Source organism: Aquarana catesbeiana, linkage group LG04 (assembly GCF_042186555.1).
Source record: "Aquarana catesbeiana isolate 2022-GZ linkage group LG04, ASM4218655v1, whole genome shotgun sequence".
Taxonomy (NCBI): Eukaryota; Metazoa; Chordata; class Amphibia; order Anura; family Ranidae; genus Aquarana; species Aquarana catesbeiana.
The window spans coordinates 262,601,700-262,619,492 of NC_133327.1; the positions used below are offsets into that span (position 1 = coordinate 262,601,700).

General features: G+C 42.0%; 1 protein-coding gene across 2 annotated transcripts in view; it reads left to right on the forward strand.

Annotated features, from left to right (window-relative positions):
- PCYT1A (phosphate cytidylyltransferase 1A, choline) overlaps nucleotides 1–17,793 on the forward strand; it is a 70,716-nt gene that overhangs the window by 37,813 nt on the left and 15,110 nt on the right. For both annotated transcript variants that reach the window (XM_073626436.1, XM_073626437.1), the window contains exons 2-3: nucleotides 1,867–2,047; nucleotides 14,046–14,145. In XM_073626436.1, coding sequence (XP_073482537.1) covers nucleotides 1,931–2,047; nucleotides 14,046–14,145 — 217 coding nt within the window. In that variant the 5' untranslated portion in view covers nucleotides 1,867–1,930. The remainder of the gene's footprint in view (nucleotides 1–1,866; nucleotides 2,048–14,045; nucleotides 14,146–17,793) is intronic.

Sequence of the window (17,793 nt, forward strand, 5' to 3'; positions counted from 1 at the left end):
TTCACTCTAATCTAAACAATCTAAAGCTAAAAAAAAAATTTGGTTGGGCACAAACATTTTTTTTGCAGGATTTAATATTGGCCTTGTGGGCATCATGATCAGAGTAAAACATGCAGAGAGACTTCACAAAGCACAAACTTGGATTTTGAACCGTACCATTAGTAGAATTCTTTATTTTTAAATGTGTAAAGGTAGAGTAAATGCAAACAAGTGAATAGTTGGAGCTACCATATAGACAAACTTTCAAGGGTTTTCATACTTGGATCATGGATTAAATATGTTTAAAGAGAACAACACTAAGTGTTTGGAAATATGGGGAAAAAAAATCTTGTAGGACGCACATCACTGCAAATCCTGTTTGAAAGTGTAACAGCCTCAGCTTGGGCTCCAACCATGCCATACCCCTATACGTTTCGCTCCGCCCCCGAAGACTTAGCTGCCCCATGACTAAGCTTTGGGGGTGGGGTGAAATACGTGGGGGGGGGGGGGGGGCATGGCCTAGTTGGAGCCCAGGCTGAGGCTGTTACACTCTCAAAAACAGGGTTTGCAGTGATGTGCAGCTTGCAGGATTTTTTCTTTCCCCCATATTGACATTGGGAGCTGGGATGAGCTCTTAGCCTGCACTCCCAGCGGTTTGTTGGAGGAGCACCTGTCAGAGCCTGAGCAGCACTCACAATGCTGGTATTGGTTGACAAAAGATGTGTGGAAGCTATACATTCCTCCATTTGCTGATGAGGGAATTCCCTGCTATGAAAGCCTCTCAGCAATGCTGAACACACCATCAGGTCATCATGGCATAGTGTTGACACCTTTTGTGAGCTGGGCAGGTTCAAAATATTGTTTTAATTTTTGGCCGTATCATCGGTCTTTTTTCAGCATCTGATAGGATTGGTCAATCTATAAAACTCTTTACAATTCCATATAAACTGTGTGGTTTTGGCTCTGCTCCGGCCCAAACTTTTTTTTCTTGTTGTGTTTAATGGAGAGGAAAAGGGTCAGAAATGTAGTTATATATAATTGTTGTATATGTCGCCTTGGGAAAGATTCCCCTCATCTGCTTTCCTGGTGATACCTGTCAAGGGGACAGAAAGTGAAATCAAATCAAACTGGGGAACAGACAGCAATTAGGAACCAGAAAGATGTTCTAATTCCTCTTTGGCTTATCCTGAAAAGTAAAAGTTTTGACTGGGGTGGGACATTAAACCCATATGTGGTGATGAGTGAATAGATTGCTTCGCCCAGCATGGCAAAGCACAGATGCACTCCAATTATTACTTTCAGAGCACATAAAGCTAATTTCCAGTTGTTATGCCGCGTACACACGAGCAGATTTTCCGTCGGAAAAAACTTGGATGGTTTTTCCAACGGAATTCCGCTCAAGCTTGCCTTGCATACTCACGGTCACACAAAAGTTCTCTGACCTTTCGACCGTCAAGAACGTGGTGATGTACAACACTACGATGAGCCGAGAAAATTAAGTTCAATGCTTAGGAGCATGCGTCGAATTGTTTCTGAGCATGCGTAGGAATTTTGCGCATCAGAATTTGTACAGACGATTGCATTTTCGGATAGGAACCTTTTCCAACCGAAAAACTGAAAACCTGCTTTCAATCTTTTGCTAGCGGGAATTCCGCCACCAAAAGTCCGATGGAGCATACACACGGTCACATTTTCCGACCAAAAGCTCTCATCAGTCTTTTGCTGGCCGAATTTCCGATCGCGTGTACGCAGCATTATTCTCATACCTGATATCCCCTAACACCACCGCCACTGAACAATACCATAGACTATATTTGTGCAGAATATGAAGGCTGAATCTTTATAATTGTGTATATTTTGTTTTGATGATCTGTCTTTTCCTTTTAGGAAACTAGAAAACTTATGAAATATCCGTTTAAACCTCTACAAGGCACTCCCTCACATCACACTAATGGAGTCTCAGAACACAACAAAGCTCATCTCCCGCAAGAGAAGAAAAGATGTTGGCGGACCCAATGGGACAACAGATGAAGAGTCTGTTCTTAGAAAAGTTCCTCGATTTATGACGGTTAGTAATTGGGTGTTGTGTGCTATGGTCCAAATAGCTCCTTCGTTTTCATCGTAGCAAAATTAGATTCAATCAGTTCATTATAGTTTTTAACCACTTTTTGGCTTTTTGTATTCATTGTATGTCATCAGAATCAGAACTCATGAGTGCATGCCGTGGCAGCCTGCCAAAGTAAAATGGCTGTATAGCACATTAAACAGTTATTTATAGCAAATAAAATTAGATTCATTCGTGCTGCTAGAAAAATAAATTCTGCCATATTTAGTCAATTGTTCTCCTACACTAGAAAAAAACTCTTGTATGTTTCTATAAAGCAAACACTTTGAAATTGCAAGTTAAAAATAGTGCATGCATGCACACTTGCAAATCTGTTGAGTCTATTTATAAATGTGTTCATACAGATTTAGATTTAAACCTTACAGGGGTTATAACCCTACTTTTTACTCTATCCACAATGGGGAAAAAAAGTTTTGCCTTTATTTCTACTTTAAGGAGAGGAGCACCTTTTTGCACAAAACAGTGTGGACCCGAACAGTCCAGCCCTGTGTCTTCTCTTACTAAATGCAGCTGTCAATTAAATGAGAAACAAGTAGCTGAAAAAACAGCAGAAGAGAGCAAGGGTTCAATGTAGGTAAATCTGCCCTATTCCACTTCTAATTCTGACAAAAGAATGAAAATATTCCTCCAGAACATTTCCTGTAAAGGAAGTACAGTCCTATATTCAGACTGCCTTAACACCTTCATCAATAACACTGATCAACACACAAAGGCACATGTAATTTTGATAGTTTGAACTGTGGAGGTTACACAGATTTTTAACGCTGTTTAGCTAGCAATTTCAGATGTTTTGCATTACATTTTAGTTCTACAATAAAGCACTATCTGTCCTGAAATCCTGAAACAATCAGCGAATACATTTGTTTGGAGTGTCGGATGGTAACAGTCACCAGATTAATCTTTTCAGTTTCAGTCCCACATTGATAAACATTACATAATACTGTATCTGATCTGTTGCTTGGCACAATACACGTCTTTGGCCCTAAAAGTCTTTAAAATACTCCTTTGGCCAAAACTTTAAAGAGGAGCACCAGTCGTTTTTCTGAAATTTAAAAGTCAGCAGCTACAAAAACTGTAGCTGCTGACTTTAAGGCTGGGTTCACACCATCGCCGGATCTGTCGCACAGCAGGGGTCCAGTGCGTGCTGGTTTGCCCTCTCAGGTCCAATTTGAGCTCGAATGTTGGACTGAATTCGGACCTGATACGGACCAAAAAAAGCACACGTTTTTCCAGCAAATCGCACCGGACCTGCTGCGGAGATATGTGAACCGGCTCCATAGAGAGCAAGTCACATTCTCCTGCTATGTGAATTGGATGCGGGCAAACCCACATCCAATTTACATAGGTGTGAACCCAGCCTTAAAAAACAGACACTCATCAGTTCCCAGGATCCAGCACTGTGCCCACCTGGAAATGGTCCCCGGTGCCAACATCTTAACTCTGGACATCTGTGACAGCTTGTGTCTTCAGAGCCGGCTGCACACGCGCAATTTGTTTTGTGCATTGTGATTGGCCCTGAAGTCTTCTGGGACCTGTGACATGTCCCAGAAGACTGCAGGGAGGAGAACCTGCTCCTCCCACCACCACCAAAAAAAATTGCCAAATGTTAGAGGAGGAGGCCTTAAAATGGCACTCCCTCTTTTGGTTGAAGTTCTGCTTTAACGTGAAAAGAGAGAACAAAACATTTGGATTTTATCACAGTTATGGAAGTAATTTATTTTAGGTAGCTTTCATATTTTATATGCTTGCTATAATGTTCCCTTGTAAATTATTTTTCTACTGTCTGCCTACATTTTGATTCCATTGTTAAGTCTCCATGATCAACTACTGAGATTAAATCTTACACCGAAAAGTGTAAAAAAAAAAAAAAAAAGAAAAACAGAGGGCACTGACTTCTATATTAAAAAGACAATCGTACAAACAGATGAGAGATGCTGGGCATGTAAGTAGTGTCACAGAGAATATGTAGTTTGCTATCTCCTAACTATGCTACTAAAGCTGCTCATAGATCATGGATCAAATCTTGGCTGATTCGGAAGGGATCGGCCAAGATTTGGTCTATCTATGGGAGGGCTGGTTTGTAATGAAGTCGAATATTTTTCATGTGATCGCTGCTGGCAGTTATAGCCACTAGCAGTGACCATTGTTTTCTGCCATCAGGGAAGGCTCTCTGCTATCAGAACACCATAGCACAGCAGGAGGGATTCCACTATCACTAACTGTGTTGATGGGGAATCAAGCAATTTTCTTTCCTTCCACTCACAGTGGAAGGAAAGAAAATTGCATAATCTATGGGCTGCTTTAAGTGAGTCACTGCCCTAGAACAAACAGGGTGGATGATAGTCCAAATTCCATTAGCTGCATACGTGTTCTAGGTCAGTGACTCACTAGGTAAGTATTCATATGAAATCTGCATTATGAATATGGTCCACTAGGTGGCAGTGAATGACCACTTTTTTTTTTCTTAATCTCCCTCTAATCTCTGTGAGTCAGCTAATGCTATAGTATTAGTTGTCAGGAAAATTACTTCTGTAGGTAGGAGGAAGCTTTAAAAAAGTCCCAGTTGATACTAGTTAACTTTAAATAAAACCCTTTGTGGTGCTTCCTCTTTTGAAACCATGACTTGTACCGGTAGCGAGAAAGAGAAAAGATATAACGTGGATTAAAGCATTGTTTCTAGCAAGGTATAAAGGGAAGCTGATAGCCCAGTGATCGTATGGGGTTTTTAACAGGGAAATTATTAAATAATAAATTTTAAAAAGTTGATTGACAAAAACATGAGAGTATTATGACCTCTAAATACATAAGTACATGAAAAATCTTGTCGGCACATAGTCTAGGGGAGATGCAACCAGAAGGGCAGTGCAGAGAACCAGAGAAAGCAAGCACACAGCTTTTAGATCACCAATCATTGTTTCTTGTCATTCCTTTTCCTCACCCAACGTTTTGGCCCATTCAGCAATATACTCTCTTTTGGTGTGCAAGAGATGTTTAAAAAATTATAATTTGAAGCAAAAGGTAAAAATTATATATAGGCAATGGTTGTTACCATATCATCTTTAACTAAAAGGTAATATAGTAACAAGGCTTTCTTTGAATTTGCAGGGGGGGGATGATGATGTTCATCTGCAACTCCTCTCTCTATGTCCATTCACAGAATTCCCTGTATTCTGTGAAAAGATTACAGGATGTTTTATGAATGGATGAGGTGGAGAATCGGCAACCCACTATCATCCCTTTACTAGAGCCAGAAGTGTTTGTTTCAGCACCAGACGTTCGGTACTTACAGTAGTCTATATGACAAATGAAACAGTTTCAGTAAGGCAGCAGCATGCTCATACATGGGACACTCATGATTCAAAATACTATATTTTTACATGGCAAATATCCAAAAATAATTTGCTCACCTTTTATCCATCTAAAGTTGGCCTTGCAAGGATCAAGATTTGGCTGGTTCAGCAGGGACTGGTCTTTTCTGTATGGGCACCCTGGTTGTATACAAGTTGATGTATCGATCGACGTTTGTATAACTAGCCTGTCAGGGTTTTCCCGAACGATTAGTGCTGTCTGATATAGCCATCAACATTAATCAATACTTAAAACAGAATATTAAAGTGTAACTTGCGCTTAGGCTGTAACACCAAGGCCGGCCATAGACCGGGTGATTTTTCTTCCTGCAACCACGGGTTGTAGGAAAGAAAATTGCTCGATTTTCCCCATCGACCCAATCAGTGCTGATGGGGAAATCCCTCCCACAGAGCCATTGTTTTGTCCTGGTGGTGAAAACACAGTGATTGTTGCTAAAGGTTATAACAGCCATTAGCAATAATCACATGTAAAATCCAACAGGCTGGTTGAACCCAAGGTGATCGATCAACTTGGGTACATTCAAAGATTTGAACCATCTATAACCTGCTTAATCAATGTGTTCTGCTGGCAGAATACAATAGTACTGTGGGAGAGATTTTCAGAAATCGAGCAATTTTCTTTACTTCCACTGATGGTGGAAAGGAAAGAAAATGTGCATAATCTATGGCCTGCCTAAAGCCTGGTACACTAGATTGTTTTTTTTGTTCAATCTGTTGAACGTAAATAAACTGACAGCTCCGGTCGGAGCCGCTGTACTAACTGTCCGATGTTAGTGCAGCGATCTCCCCTGATGTTCTTTTGTGTTGCTGGTTTTCCAGCATGCTCATATAATAGAAGCCAGCCAAACGGCTGGCTTCTATTGGACTGGCTGCCATACACATGGGCTGAATGTCTGCCAGTTTTTATTGAACTGGCCGATGTCGCCCGACATTCAGCCCATGTGTAAGGGGCTTAAGACTGTCGATGGGGTGAAAACTCTGCTACACAATTTTCACTGCTGAACAAATAAAACAGTGCTGTTGCCCTGTTAAAGAAAGTATATCAACAGGTTTGAGGGGTCCCATGTTTGTTTGTGGTACATATGTGTATTGGCCTTTTAAAGCCCCAAGCACATTTATAAACACACATGAAACCACCTTTATGCAGATTGTAGCCTTTGGGAAAACAAATGCCTTTTTTTACATAAAACATGTCTCCAAATCTTGTACAACTGCTTTTAAAATACTCTCTTTGGAAGATTTTTCGAGGAACTCTGCCTGTTTCTGAAAATGCCTCGTTAGGAAGAGGTCGGTAATTTTACACTTTTTCCTTTTTTTTTTTTTTCATTATTTATCACAGACAATTTGTGGGTCAGTGATACCCAGCCTTTAATGTTCTGCCAATTTTCTTTTGTTAGTCTAAGGAAGTAATGCTTCTAAACGTGTGTTCAGTATCTAAATGCACCTAAGTGCTAGGTGAGTTTAGTTCTTGAGCGTTTTTTCAGTTCAGTGGCCAGAATAAATGAATATTGGTGCACTCTCAATGTTCTAATAAGAAAAGCTGCAGGGTCGGCGTCCCTTTATAAGTATTTAACCCTCGTGGGCAAGTCAAGCGCTTGACTTGCTCAAACAGCTTGGGCGCGTTTTTGAAGCTGCTTTTCTCCTGCCAGGAGAAAAGCGTTTTATAAAAGTTCCAGTGTGTTGGAGGCCTTGGTATAAACAGCGTGCTGTTTTTTGGAAGTTAAGTAACTGACAGTTGTCTCTAGGTCCTATGTATAATATTCACATCGTTATTTGTGGATCTCACTAATAGCTGGATTAAGTCTGCTTAGTCATGAAGAAAAAAAATAATTGTTTAACTAAATATTTTACCTTTTTGTATTTCAACATATGCTTTCCTGTGTTACATGGGATCAGTTCTTCTCCATAGAAACGTAAAGCCTTTTGTTAAAACCTCAGCATGTATTCTCAGTTTTAATAAATGCAGTGGGTGGCTGCCAAACACAGTAATGTTTGAACGTAAACAAATAATCCGTATTTCTATTTGTTTCTCTGCATGAGTTTACAATAGATTGTTCAAGTTCCCACACCAAAGCAAATAGTCTACATTTTTGTGTTAAGAAATTTCCTTTACTCCTCTGAAGCAGCTACTATTTAAAAATAATACTTACCATATAACCCCTTATATCACAAAAAGAGTAGGCTTTGCATACTAGCACATTGGGGGTTATTTACTAAAGGAAAATCCACTTTGCACTGAAAGTGCACTTGGAAGTAAAATCACTGTAGATCTGAGGGGGACATGCAAGGAAAATAAAAAACAGCATTTTAGCTTGCACATGATTGGATGATAAAATCAGCAGAGCTTCCACTCATTTCAGATCTACCCCTCAGATTTACAGCGACTGCACTTCCAAGTACACTTGCAGTGCAAAGTGGATTTGCCTTTTTGTAAATAACCCCCCATTGTGCATTTGTCTTGCAGTGGTTTGAAAAAACAAAGTGCGGTTTATTTCCGCTTTAAGGGGTAACTCCACTTTTGTTTTAAAGAATATAGAAACTGAAAAAAAATATATAGTATATACACGGCATGTTTTATTTCAATGTTTTTAAAAATTACCCTAACTTTTCATTCTGCAGCCACAGTCATTTTCTGTAAAATATGGCAACCTGAAGCTATTATTATTATTATTCTGACTAGCTCACTCGTTTTATCAGAAGTCTGCACTAAGCTACAAATCAAATTTTAGACACCCCTGCAATAGGAGTTTCAGTTTTTATGAGACACTCCACAAAGGTTAAATACTTATAAGGGATGCAGACCCTGCAGCTTTTCTTATTAGAACACAGAGAGTGCACCAGGTGATTATAATGAATCATTTCCCCCTATTCAGAATCAGTCTGCAAAGGACATCGTGCAACAAACAGTTATTCCTTCAAAACAAAGGTTAAGAACCTGCTATGAAGTTTTTAAAATCCCTGCAATGTACATTGATCACCCAGAGGGAATTGTTTCTTTCCTCCACAAAAGTGGAGTCTTTAACCACTTGCCACCCACTCACAGTAAACTTTGTGGTGTACTTCCTGGTTTTGCGGTGTGCCCCCTGCTGATCCGTGCTGTGGTTCAATCAGTTTGTTAGCAGGTTACAGCCAATGATTATGGCTGTACACCTGCTGTTCTGCTGTGGCCAATCACAGCACAGAGTTGTGTATTTACAAACACACAACTCTGCACACAGACAGCGATCTGGCTGTTTCTTCTCCCTGAAATCAACTCTGAGTTCAGGGAGGAAAAGCAGCCAGATGTGTGAGTAAAAGTGGAACACCTTACACTTGTTAGGCACACAGGTAACCTCTTGATGTTAACCACTTCCCAACCAGTGTCATTAGCACAATATACAGTATTATCAATGATTACTGTAGTAGTGTCACTAGCGACGTCCGTGTTAGTTAATGCTACTCCCAGCCAATGTCTGTTAGTGGCAGATTGTCTTCCACCCTATCACAGTTACACTATAAGTCAATGATCACCGCCATTACTAGTATAGTGTCTTAACGGATCAGTATCTTGATCACGATCAGAACTATACTAGTGTCCCAAACAGTATAGTGTCATATCATGTCTGTAAAGACATGTAGCAGAATACATTTTCGCCTAAAATGTATGAAGAAATTTGATTTTATTGTATATGCTTTAACATGGAATGTATAAAATTTAGTTGATTGGACACGGTTTGGAAAGGCACACACCTGTCTATATAAGGTCCCATAGTTAACCGTGCATGTCTGAGTGCAAACCAAGCCATGAAGTCCAAGGGTACAGAAAAATGTCTGCAGCATTGAAGGTCCCAATAAGCACAGTGGCCTCCATCATCCATAAATGGAAGAAGTTTTTGGAACCACCAGGACTCTTCCTAGAGCATGCCACCCAGCCAAACTGAGCGATCGGGGAGAAGGGCCTTAGTCAGGGAGGTGTCTAAGAACCCGATGATCACTTTGACAAAGTTCCATCATTTCTCTGTGGAGAGAGGAGAACCTTCCAGAAGAACAACCATCTCTGCAGCACTCCACCAATCAATCCTGTATGGTAGAGTGGCGAGACAGAAGCCACTCCTCAGTAAAAGGCACATGACGGCCCGCCTGGAGTTTGCCAAAAAGCACCTGAAGGACTCTCAGACCATGAGAAACAAAATTCTCTGGTCTGCTGAAACAAAGATTAAACTCTTTGGCCTGAATGGCAAGCGTCCTGCCTGCAGGACACCAGGTACCACTTATCCACCTGGCCAATACCATTTCTAGAGTAAAGCATGGTGGTGGCAGCATCAGGCTGTGGGGATGGTTTTTCAGCAGCAGGAACTGGGAAACTAGTCAGGATTGAGTTAGAGATGAATGCAGCAATGTACAGAGACATCCTTGATGAAAACCAACTCAAGAGCGCTCTGGATCTCAGACTGGGGCGAAGGTTCATCTTCCAACAGAACAACAGCCCTAAGCACATAGCCAAGATAACAAAGGAGTGGCTATGGGGCAACTCTGTTAATGTTCTTGAGTGGCCCAGATTTGAACCCAATTGAACATTTCTGGACAGATCTGAAAATGGCTGTGCACCGATGCTCCCCATCCAATCTGATGAAGCTTGAGAGGTCCTGCAACGAAGAATGGGAGAAACTGCCCAAAAATAGGTGTGCCAAGCTTGTAGCATCATACTCAAAAAGACTTGAGGCTGTAATTGGTACCAAATGTGCTTCAACAAAGTATGGAGCAAAGGCTGTGAATGATTATGTACATGTAATTAGTTGTTTTTTTCATAAATTTGCAAAGATTTCAAACAAACTTCTTTCACGTTGTCATCATGGGGTATTGTTTGTAGAATTTTGAGGAAAATAATGAGTTTAATCCATTTTTGAAAAAGTATAGCGCTGTGAGTACTTTCTGGATGCACTGTAGATTTGTGGTCGTCATTGTGCTACACATGTGATCACCTATGATCAACTTCAACTCCTCTCTCCTCTATTCTGCTACTGACCACCTCTATGACAAAATCTCTCCCCTGTCCTGCCCCAACCAAGCCACATCCCTCTACAATAAATCCCTGTCCTCCACCCTAGACAAGCTCGCTCTCCTCACTACACGCAGAATCAGACCCCGACCCCTACAACCCTGGCAAACAGATGACACTAAAATTCTCAAAAAACGTAGTCGCGCTCTTGAGCGTCTGTGGCACAAGACTAAGTCTCTCAAAGACTTCAACCAATACAAATCTGCCCTCCAAAAATACTATTCTTTCCTCCACACTGCCAAGCAAACCTATTTTACAACTCTTATTAACACCTTCTCATCCAGTCCCCGTAAACTCTTCTCCACCTTCAACTCTCTACTTCGTCCTCCACCGCCTCCACCCACTGACTCACTCACTGCACAGGAGATCGCTAATCACTTCAAAAACAAGATTGATACGATCCGTTATGAAATCTCCACTCTACAGGTATCTCCCCCAGCTAAGACCCCATGTCAACAGGTACAACCGACACTCCCCTTTTTCAAATCTGCTACTACAGACGAAGTACTAAACTCCTTTCTATCGCCCACCTAACCACCTGTCCCCTGGACCCTATTCCCTCTCAAATGCTCCGGTCACCCTCTGACTCCATCCTACCCTCTCTAACCCATATCTTCAATCTCACCCTCACCTCTGGCACCTTCCCCAATGCTCTAAAACATGCACTGGTCACCTCCATACTTAAAAAGCCGTCCTTGGACCCTACCAATCTTAACAACCCACGCCCTATCTCCTTGCTCCCCTTTTCCTCTAAACTCCTTGAATGCCTGGTTTACAACCAACTGAGTGACCACCTCATTAAGAACAACCTTCTTGATGCCCTTCAATCTGGATTTCGCCCTCAACACTCCACAGAAACTGCTCTTCTAAAACTCACAAATGACCTACTAACTGCAAAAACCAACGGACACTATTCTGTACTCCTACTTCTGGACCTTTCAGCTGCCTTTGACACAGTTGACCACCCCCTCCTCCTCAAAAAACTTTACTTCCTCGGTCTCCGTGACTGTGCTCTTCAGTGGCTCTCATCCTACCTATCCCAACGCACCTTCAATGTCACTTACAATTCTACTTCCTCCACTCCTCTTCCCTTTTCCATCGGGGTCCCCCAAGGTTCTGTTCTTGGACCTCTTTTATTTTCAATCTACACCTCTTCCCTGGGTCAGCTGATAGCCTCTCACAGCTTTTAATATCATTTCTACGCTGACTACACACAAATCTATCCCTCCACCCCTCAACTCACCCCATCAGTCTCCTCACGCATCACTAACTTACTAACAGACATATCTGTATGGATGTCACACCACTTCCTCAAACTCAACTTGTCCAATACCGAGCTTATAATATTTCCTCCCCCATGTGCCTCTTCCCCTGACTGTCAAGAGCAACGGCACAACCATCCACCCCTACCCACATGCTAGGTGTTATCCTAGACTCTGAACTCTCCTTTCGGCCCCACATCCAATCACTTTCCAAAGCTTGCCGCCTCAACCTCCCCAACATCTCTAAACTACGTCCCTTTCTAACCAATGAAACCACAAAGCTCCTGATTCACTCCCTGGTTATCTCTCGCCTCGACTACTGCCACTCCCTTCTCATTGGCTTACCTTTAAATAGACTATCCCCCCTTCAGTCCATCATAAATGCTGCTGCCAGACTCATCCACCTTACAGACTGCTCAGTGTCTGCTATCCCTCTCTGCCAATCCCTCCATCGGCTGCCACTCGCCCAACGAATTAAATTCAAAATACTAACAATAAGTTACAAAGCCATCCACAACTCTGCGCCCAGTTACATCACTAGCCTAGTCTCAAAATACCAACCTAATCGCCGTCTCCGTTCCTCCCAAGACCTCCTGCTCTCTAGCTCCCTCATTACCTCCTCCCATATCCGCCTCCAGGACTTCTCCCGAGCCTCGCCCATACTCTGGAATTCCCTACCCCAATCTGTCAGACTGTCTCCAAATGTATCCACCTTTAGGCGATCCCTGAAAACTTTCCTCTTCAGAGAAGCCTATCCTGCCTCCATCTAACAACTGCACTGTTTTCTCCATTAGCTCATCCCCCACAGCTGTTACCCTCTTGTATAACTTGACCCTCCCTCCTAGATTGTAAGCTCTAACGAGCAGGGCCCTCTGATTCCTCCTGTATTGAATTGTATTGTAATTGTACTGTCTGCCCTCATGTTGTAAAGCGCTGCGTAAACTGTCGGCGCTATATAAATCCTGTATAATAATAATAATAACCTATTATGTCAGCAATTTGATAGCTCCCAACCAAACTGTAAAGCTAACAGAAGCACACTTGTAACTGTAACATATATAATTTAAAGCGAAGTTCCACCCAAAAATGAAACTTCCGTTTAAAGTGAAGGTGACCCCCTGACATGCCACATTTGGCATGTCATTTTTTTGAGGGGGGGAGCAGATGCCCTATTTTTAGGGGCATCCAGCTCCCACTTCCTCCTGGGGCTCCGCGGAGCCGGAAGAAGTTCACCTCTCCCCCTCCCTCTGTGCAATCTTCTGGGACACGTCATAGGTCCCAGAAGATTGCCCGGTCAATCGCAGCGCAGCTCGCGCACGTGCAGTGCATGCCCGGCTGTGAAGCCACAGCCGGGCACCCACAGTCACAGTGCCATGGAGAGGAGGGGAGAGAAGCGAGGCTTCGTTCGCCTGCATTGCTAGACCATGGGACAGGTGAGTGTATTATTATTAAAAGTCAGCAGCTACACTTTTTGTAGCTGCTGACTTTTATATGGGTGGAACTCCGCTTTAAGACATGCCTTGAATGTAATTGTTTTGGGAAACTGTTAAGCTGCTAGGTTAAAATGCACAGATTTAATTCTCTTTATGCCACAATGTAAAATATCTTTATAGCATAGTTCCGGTCTCTTTGTTTCATTTGGTGGTTGTAACAATAGTGTCATGCCGTACCCCTAGATTCGCATTTTGTTTCATTTATTTTAAATTCTCTAGAATAACACACGTGGGGTGTGGAACCCTGTCATAATGGCCATGGGGAGCATTTCCTGCCAGTTAGGAACTTGGCCAGTGATAAAGGGCTTCAGAATCCAGAAAAACAATTCAGTTATGACTCTTTGACATACAAAAGTCAGTTGTTGCCTAAAGCGGACTGCAAACTGTTGATTTTCTTTCACCCGATGATACCTTTTATTTTCAAAAAGATCAGGCCGTGGTCAGACTGGTTTTGAGGTACCTTAAACTGGCTAGATAGGGTTGTGCTCACTTCATACAAAGGAAAGTGCAACCTAAATGAAGCACCTTATCAGCAATGCCTGCCCGTTTATTTGCTGTGTTAACTGGACTTTTAAAAAAATCCAACACTCTTCAGCCTGGCCTCCTAGAAAACCACAGGCCACATTTCCTTTTCACTGCATAGGAGTGATTCTATAGCAGATACTTACACAATCAAGAACTAGTGCCCCAAAAGTATATATAGGTACACCATAGCCATTTTATTTATAACTGTTTGTTTCTGGTATGCAATAATTAAATTATTTCCTTATGCATTTGCAGGGTGTAAGTGAGCCTGCACCGTTCTCAGATGAAATACAGATTGACCATGAAAAGCCATACAGGAGAGTAACAATGGAAGAAGCAAAAATGGGGACGCCACGTAAGTATTTCTATTTTTACAACCTAAGTAAGGACTGGAAGCAATGTGAATATCAGGTTTCGGCTATGGCCACTGCTAGGCTGAGGAATTTTTTCTTCTCTTTCCATGGTGCAGTGTAGGGTGTCTCACAATAGGGTGTTGAGCCTGCATTTCATTGGGAGGTGTTTTGGGGTGTTCCTCAGGTCCAATTTTTTGAGAATATAAAATATTGCATCAAGGGTCTTCCAGGACACCCTGTAGCAACAGAAGTCAGACCTTTCAACACATTGAGGTGTCTAGCTGACATTCATCTGCTTATTTTCCCAACAGATGCAGGAGTACTTTAAAATGTCAGGTGACAGTTGTTCACCAGGATCATTGCCTGTTGAATACAGTAGCTTGGCAGCCTATACTTAGAGCTATTGTAAGTATAAACTGTTCTGTAATCTCCAGCTCCATTGTACACTGTCCTGCCAACAAGTGAGAACTGTGCAATTCAATAAACTTCCTCTAAGTAGTAAATCACTCTGTAGCACATTGTTCTAGCATAGTATTTCAGCTCTAATTTCAAGTTTCAGGATACCTTTACTGGTCATTTATAGTACTGTGAAACATTGTCTGTTTTTCTGTTTTAACTGTTTACTCTATACATATACAGTGAGTGTGTATATATGTCTATACTGTATCTTTTATAAGTAAATATATATATATATATATATATTATACATTCTGACACTTTAAAGTGAATCTGTGTACATTCTGACACTTTAAAGTGATTCTAATTTTTTTTTTTTTTAATAGCAAACATGTCATACTTACCTGCTCTGTGCAATGAATTTGCTCAGAGCAGCCCCAATCCTCCTCTTCTTGGATCCCCGGCTGGTGCTTCTGGCTCCTTCCTTTGCCAAGTGCCCCCATAGGAAGCCATTTGCTTGTTTGGGGGCTTTCATGTGTGTGCTCGCTCCTGAGCCCTGCATCCATAAGACACACAGTGCAGGGCTTGGCCTTGCCTCCTGCTCCCTCCTCATTGGCTGTGATTGACAGCAGTGGGAGCCTCTGCTCTCATGCACATTGCTGGATCGAGATCGGCTCAGGCAATTATAAGGGGGGGCTCAGGAGATGCACCCTGAAGGTTTTTTTTCCCTTAATACAGAGAGTGCATTAAAGTGGTTGTAAAGGCACAAGGTTTTTTTTTTCATCTTAAAGCATTCTATGCATTAAGATAAAAAACTTTCTGTGTGCAGCAGCCCCCTAATACTTACCTGAGTCCCATCTTGATCCAGCGATATGCACGAGGGACTCTCACTCCTGATTTGGCTGAGACAAAGTCAAGTTAGCCAATGAGGAGAGAGGAGGCAGGCCAAAACCGTGGCCCACGTGTCTGAATGAACACACAGAGCGGCCTCTCAGCTCGGGTATCCCCATTGCAAGCTACTTGAAGTGGGGGCACTCAACAGGAGGGAGGGGCCAGGAGTGCCGACGAGGCACCTGAGAAGAAGAGTATCCAGGCTGCACAAGGCAGATAAGTATGGCATGTTTGTTATTTTTAAAGAAAAAAAAACGAGACATATCACATTAAGGTTAAAAAAAACCTTGTACCTTTACAACCACTTTAAGTCCTGTGATTACTCTGGGTATAGTGAAACATCTAGATTTGAGTGATCATTCCTGATCAGCTGCTCGGAGCACACAATTCCCGGTTTTGTTCCAACTGCTTACATGACATGATCCTCACCCCTGGCTAGATGATCACAGGACATCTCCATTTCAGCCCTTCTGTATGATGTAAAGGGAAATTGTAACTTACCCTGTCATTTGGGGTTGAAGTCTAATAATTTTGCACAGCGATGGTGACATACAAGATTCTTTATCCATCTTCAAGTCCCAACTAAATGTTGTTTCCTCAGCCATGTCCAAAATACTAAACATCGTCCATACCCCTGTGTTTCACCTCTTTTCTCATTGTTACACTAGCTTCTCTCACAGCTGTAAACTCTATGGGGGACTAAAACTGGTACACTCAGAATCTGGTGCAGCTCTGCATGGGAGTCAATCAGCTTCTAACCCCAGCTTGTTCAATAAAGCTTTGGCAATAAAACCTGGAAGCTGTTTGGTTTCAATGCAGAAGTGAGCCTGAGTTTGCATTCTGGAGCTTTAGTAAATAAACCATATTGTCTGCAATAGCATCACTGGCTCACCCCTGTTTATCTGCCGTGTATTTTCTGGAATTTCCCTCATCCTTCCATTTTATGATATCTGACAGCTCTCCTCTTCCCAGTGATGGTAATGATCCAATCCTACTCGTTCATCTGATGTCCATGATTCGATCCCACTACCTTCTCTCTTCTCCCAGTCCACAGTCCTAGTCTCTTGTTCCTTAACTCTCACTTCTTGCCATTCCTGGTCTACTCATGCCCTGCCTCCCCTATTTTCCTTCAGTCCACAGTCAGATACATGATCATTTCCAGCTTTGGCTTCTATCCTAGTTGTCTAGAATCCTATGCTGCCAAGCTCCATTTTTAGCTTACACTTGACCAAATAACATGTGTCCACTTAAAATATTGTGTGATTGGGAAGTAATGCATACCAGTGTGTGATGAATTGTTCAGTGACCATCTGTAATGTCCTCATAACATAACAGTTAAGGACACATCATGATACAACACGATTATTTTAGCATTAAGAACTTCCTTTTTCAAATCATAATACTGATTCAACAAGCCATTCTTCAACGCAGTATTTCTCAACAGTCTGCCATATTACGTACTGTTTTTCTCATTACTACATTACTTATCTGTTTATACGAGTCTCCAGCCACTGTGTCAGTAAATGGCACTTTTCTCTGAAACCTAAATGGTGGCAAGGAAGTTGAAATTCATCTGCATTAGCTGTGTAAGCATTTGTGCCAAATCTTACAGTAACTGCAGTAAAGTGCTTTTACTGGAAATCTGCTAAAAGGCAATCAAAGGTCCTGTAGCATCTCATCGGTTGCTCCACCAAGCAAAATGCTGAGAATGATTTCAGTCTGTCCACGCACAAATTATGTGTCTGAAAAACCTTTGATGGAAGGTGTCATTGCCAGGGTCGCAAGCTTGCATTCTATTTTCAGCTATGTTCAACACCTGCTCAACTTCATTTGTGTGAAGTGACAGCCCTGGATGCAGCCTAGGGGTTAGGTGTGGTCTTTGCCTTCCATATGGAGCTCATAACTACAGTGGTGTGCCTTTACCACTGGATTCTGCATGTAGTTATTAGTTTTACATTTATAAAGAGTCAAGCAGGTAAAGCATGATAACCCCACTCTATTTCATAAATGACTGAGACCAGTTATGGAAACCAGTCAGACCATCCACCTTTTAAAAGGTTTCATATCTTCTGTCAAATAGCTTCTCAGTTTTCCTTTAACGAAAACCTTTACTGTAGAAAAACATATTTATTAACTGTCTTATTACAGGTACCTAAAGTTGCTTACACCCACCCTACTTGCTTGCTAAAACAGAAATACACTTGTTGGGGAGGGGGGTGGAGTTTTCATTAGAACATGCAAGTTCACAGCATAACTACCTTCAACTGTGCTGTCCTTCAGTGATGATGGGTCCAGGATTCTGAAACTGCTGGGCCCCCTACCAACTATTCTTCTGGGTCCTGTTGTATTCCTCCTTGGCTGTT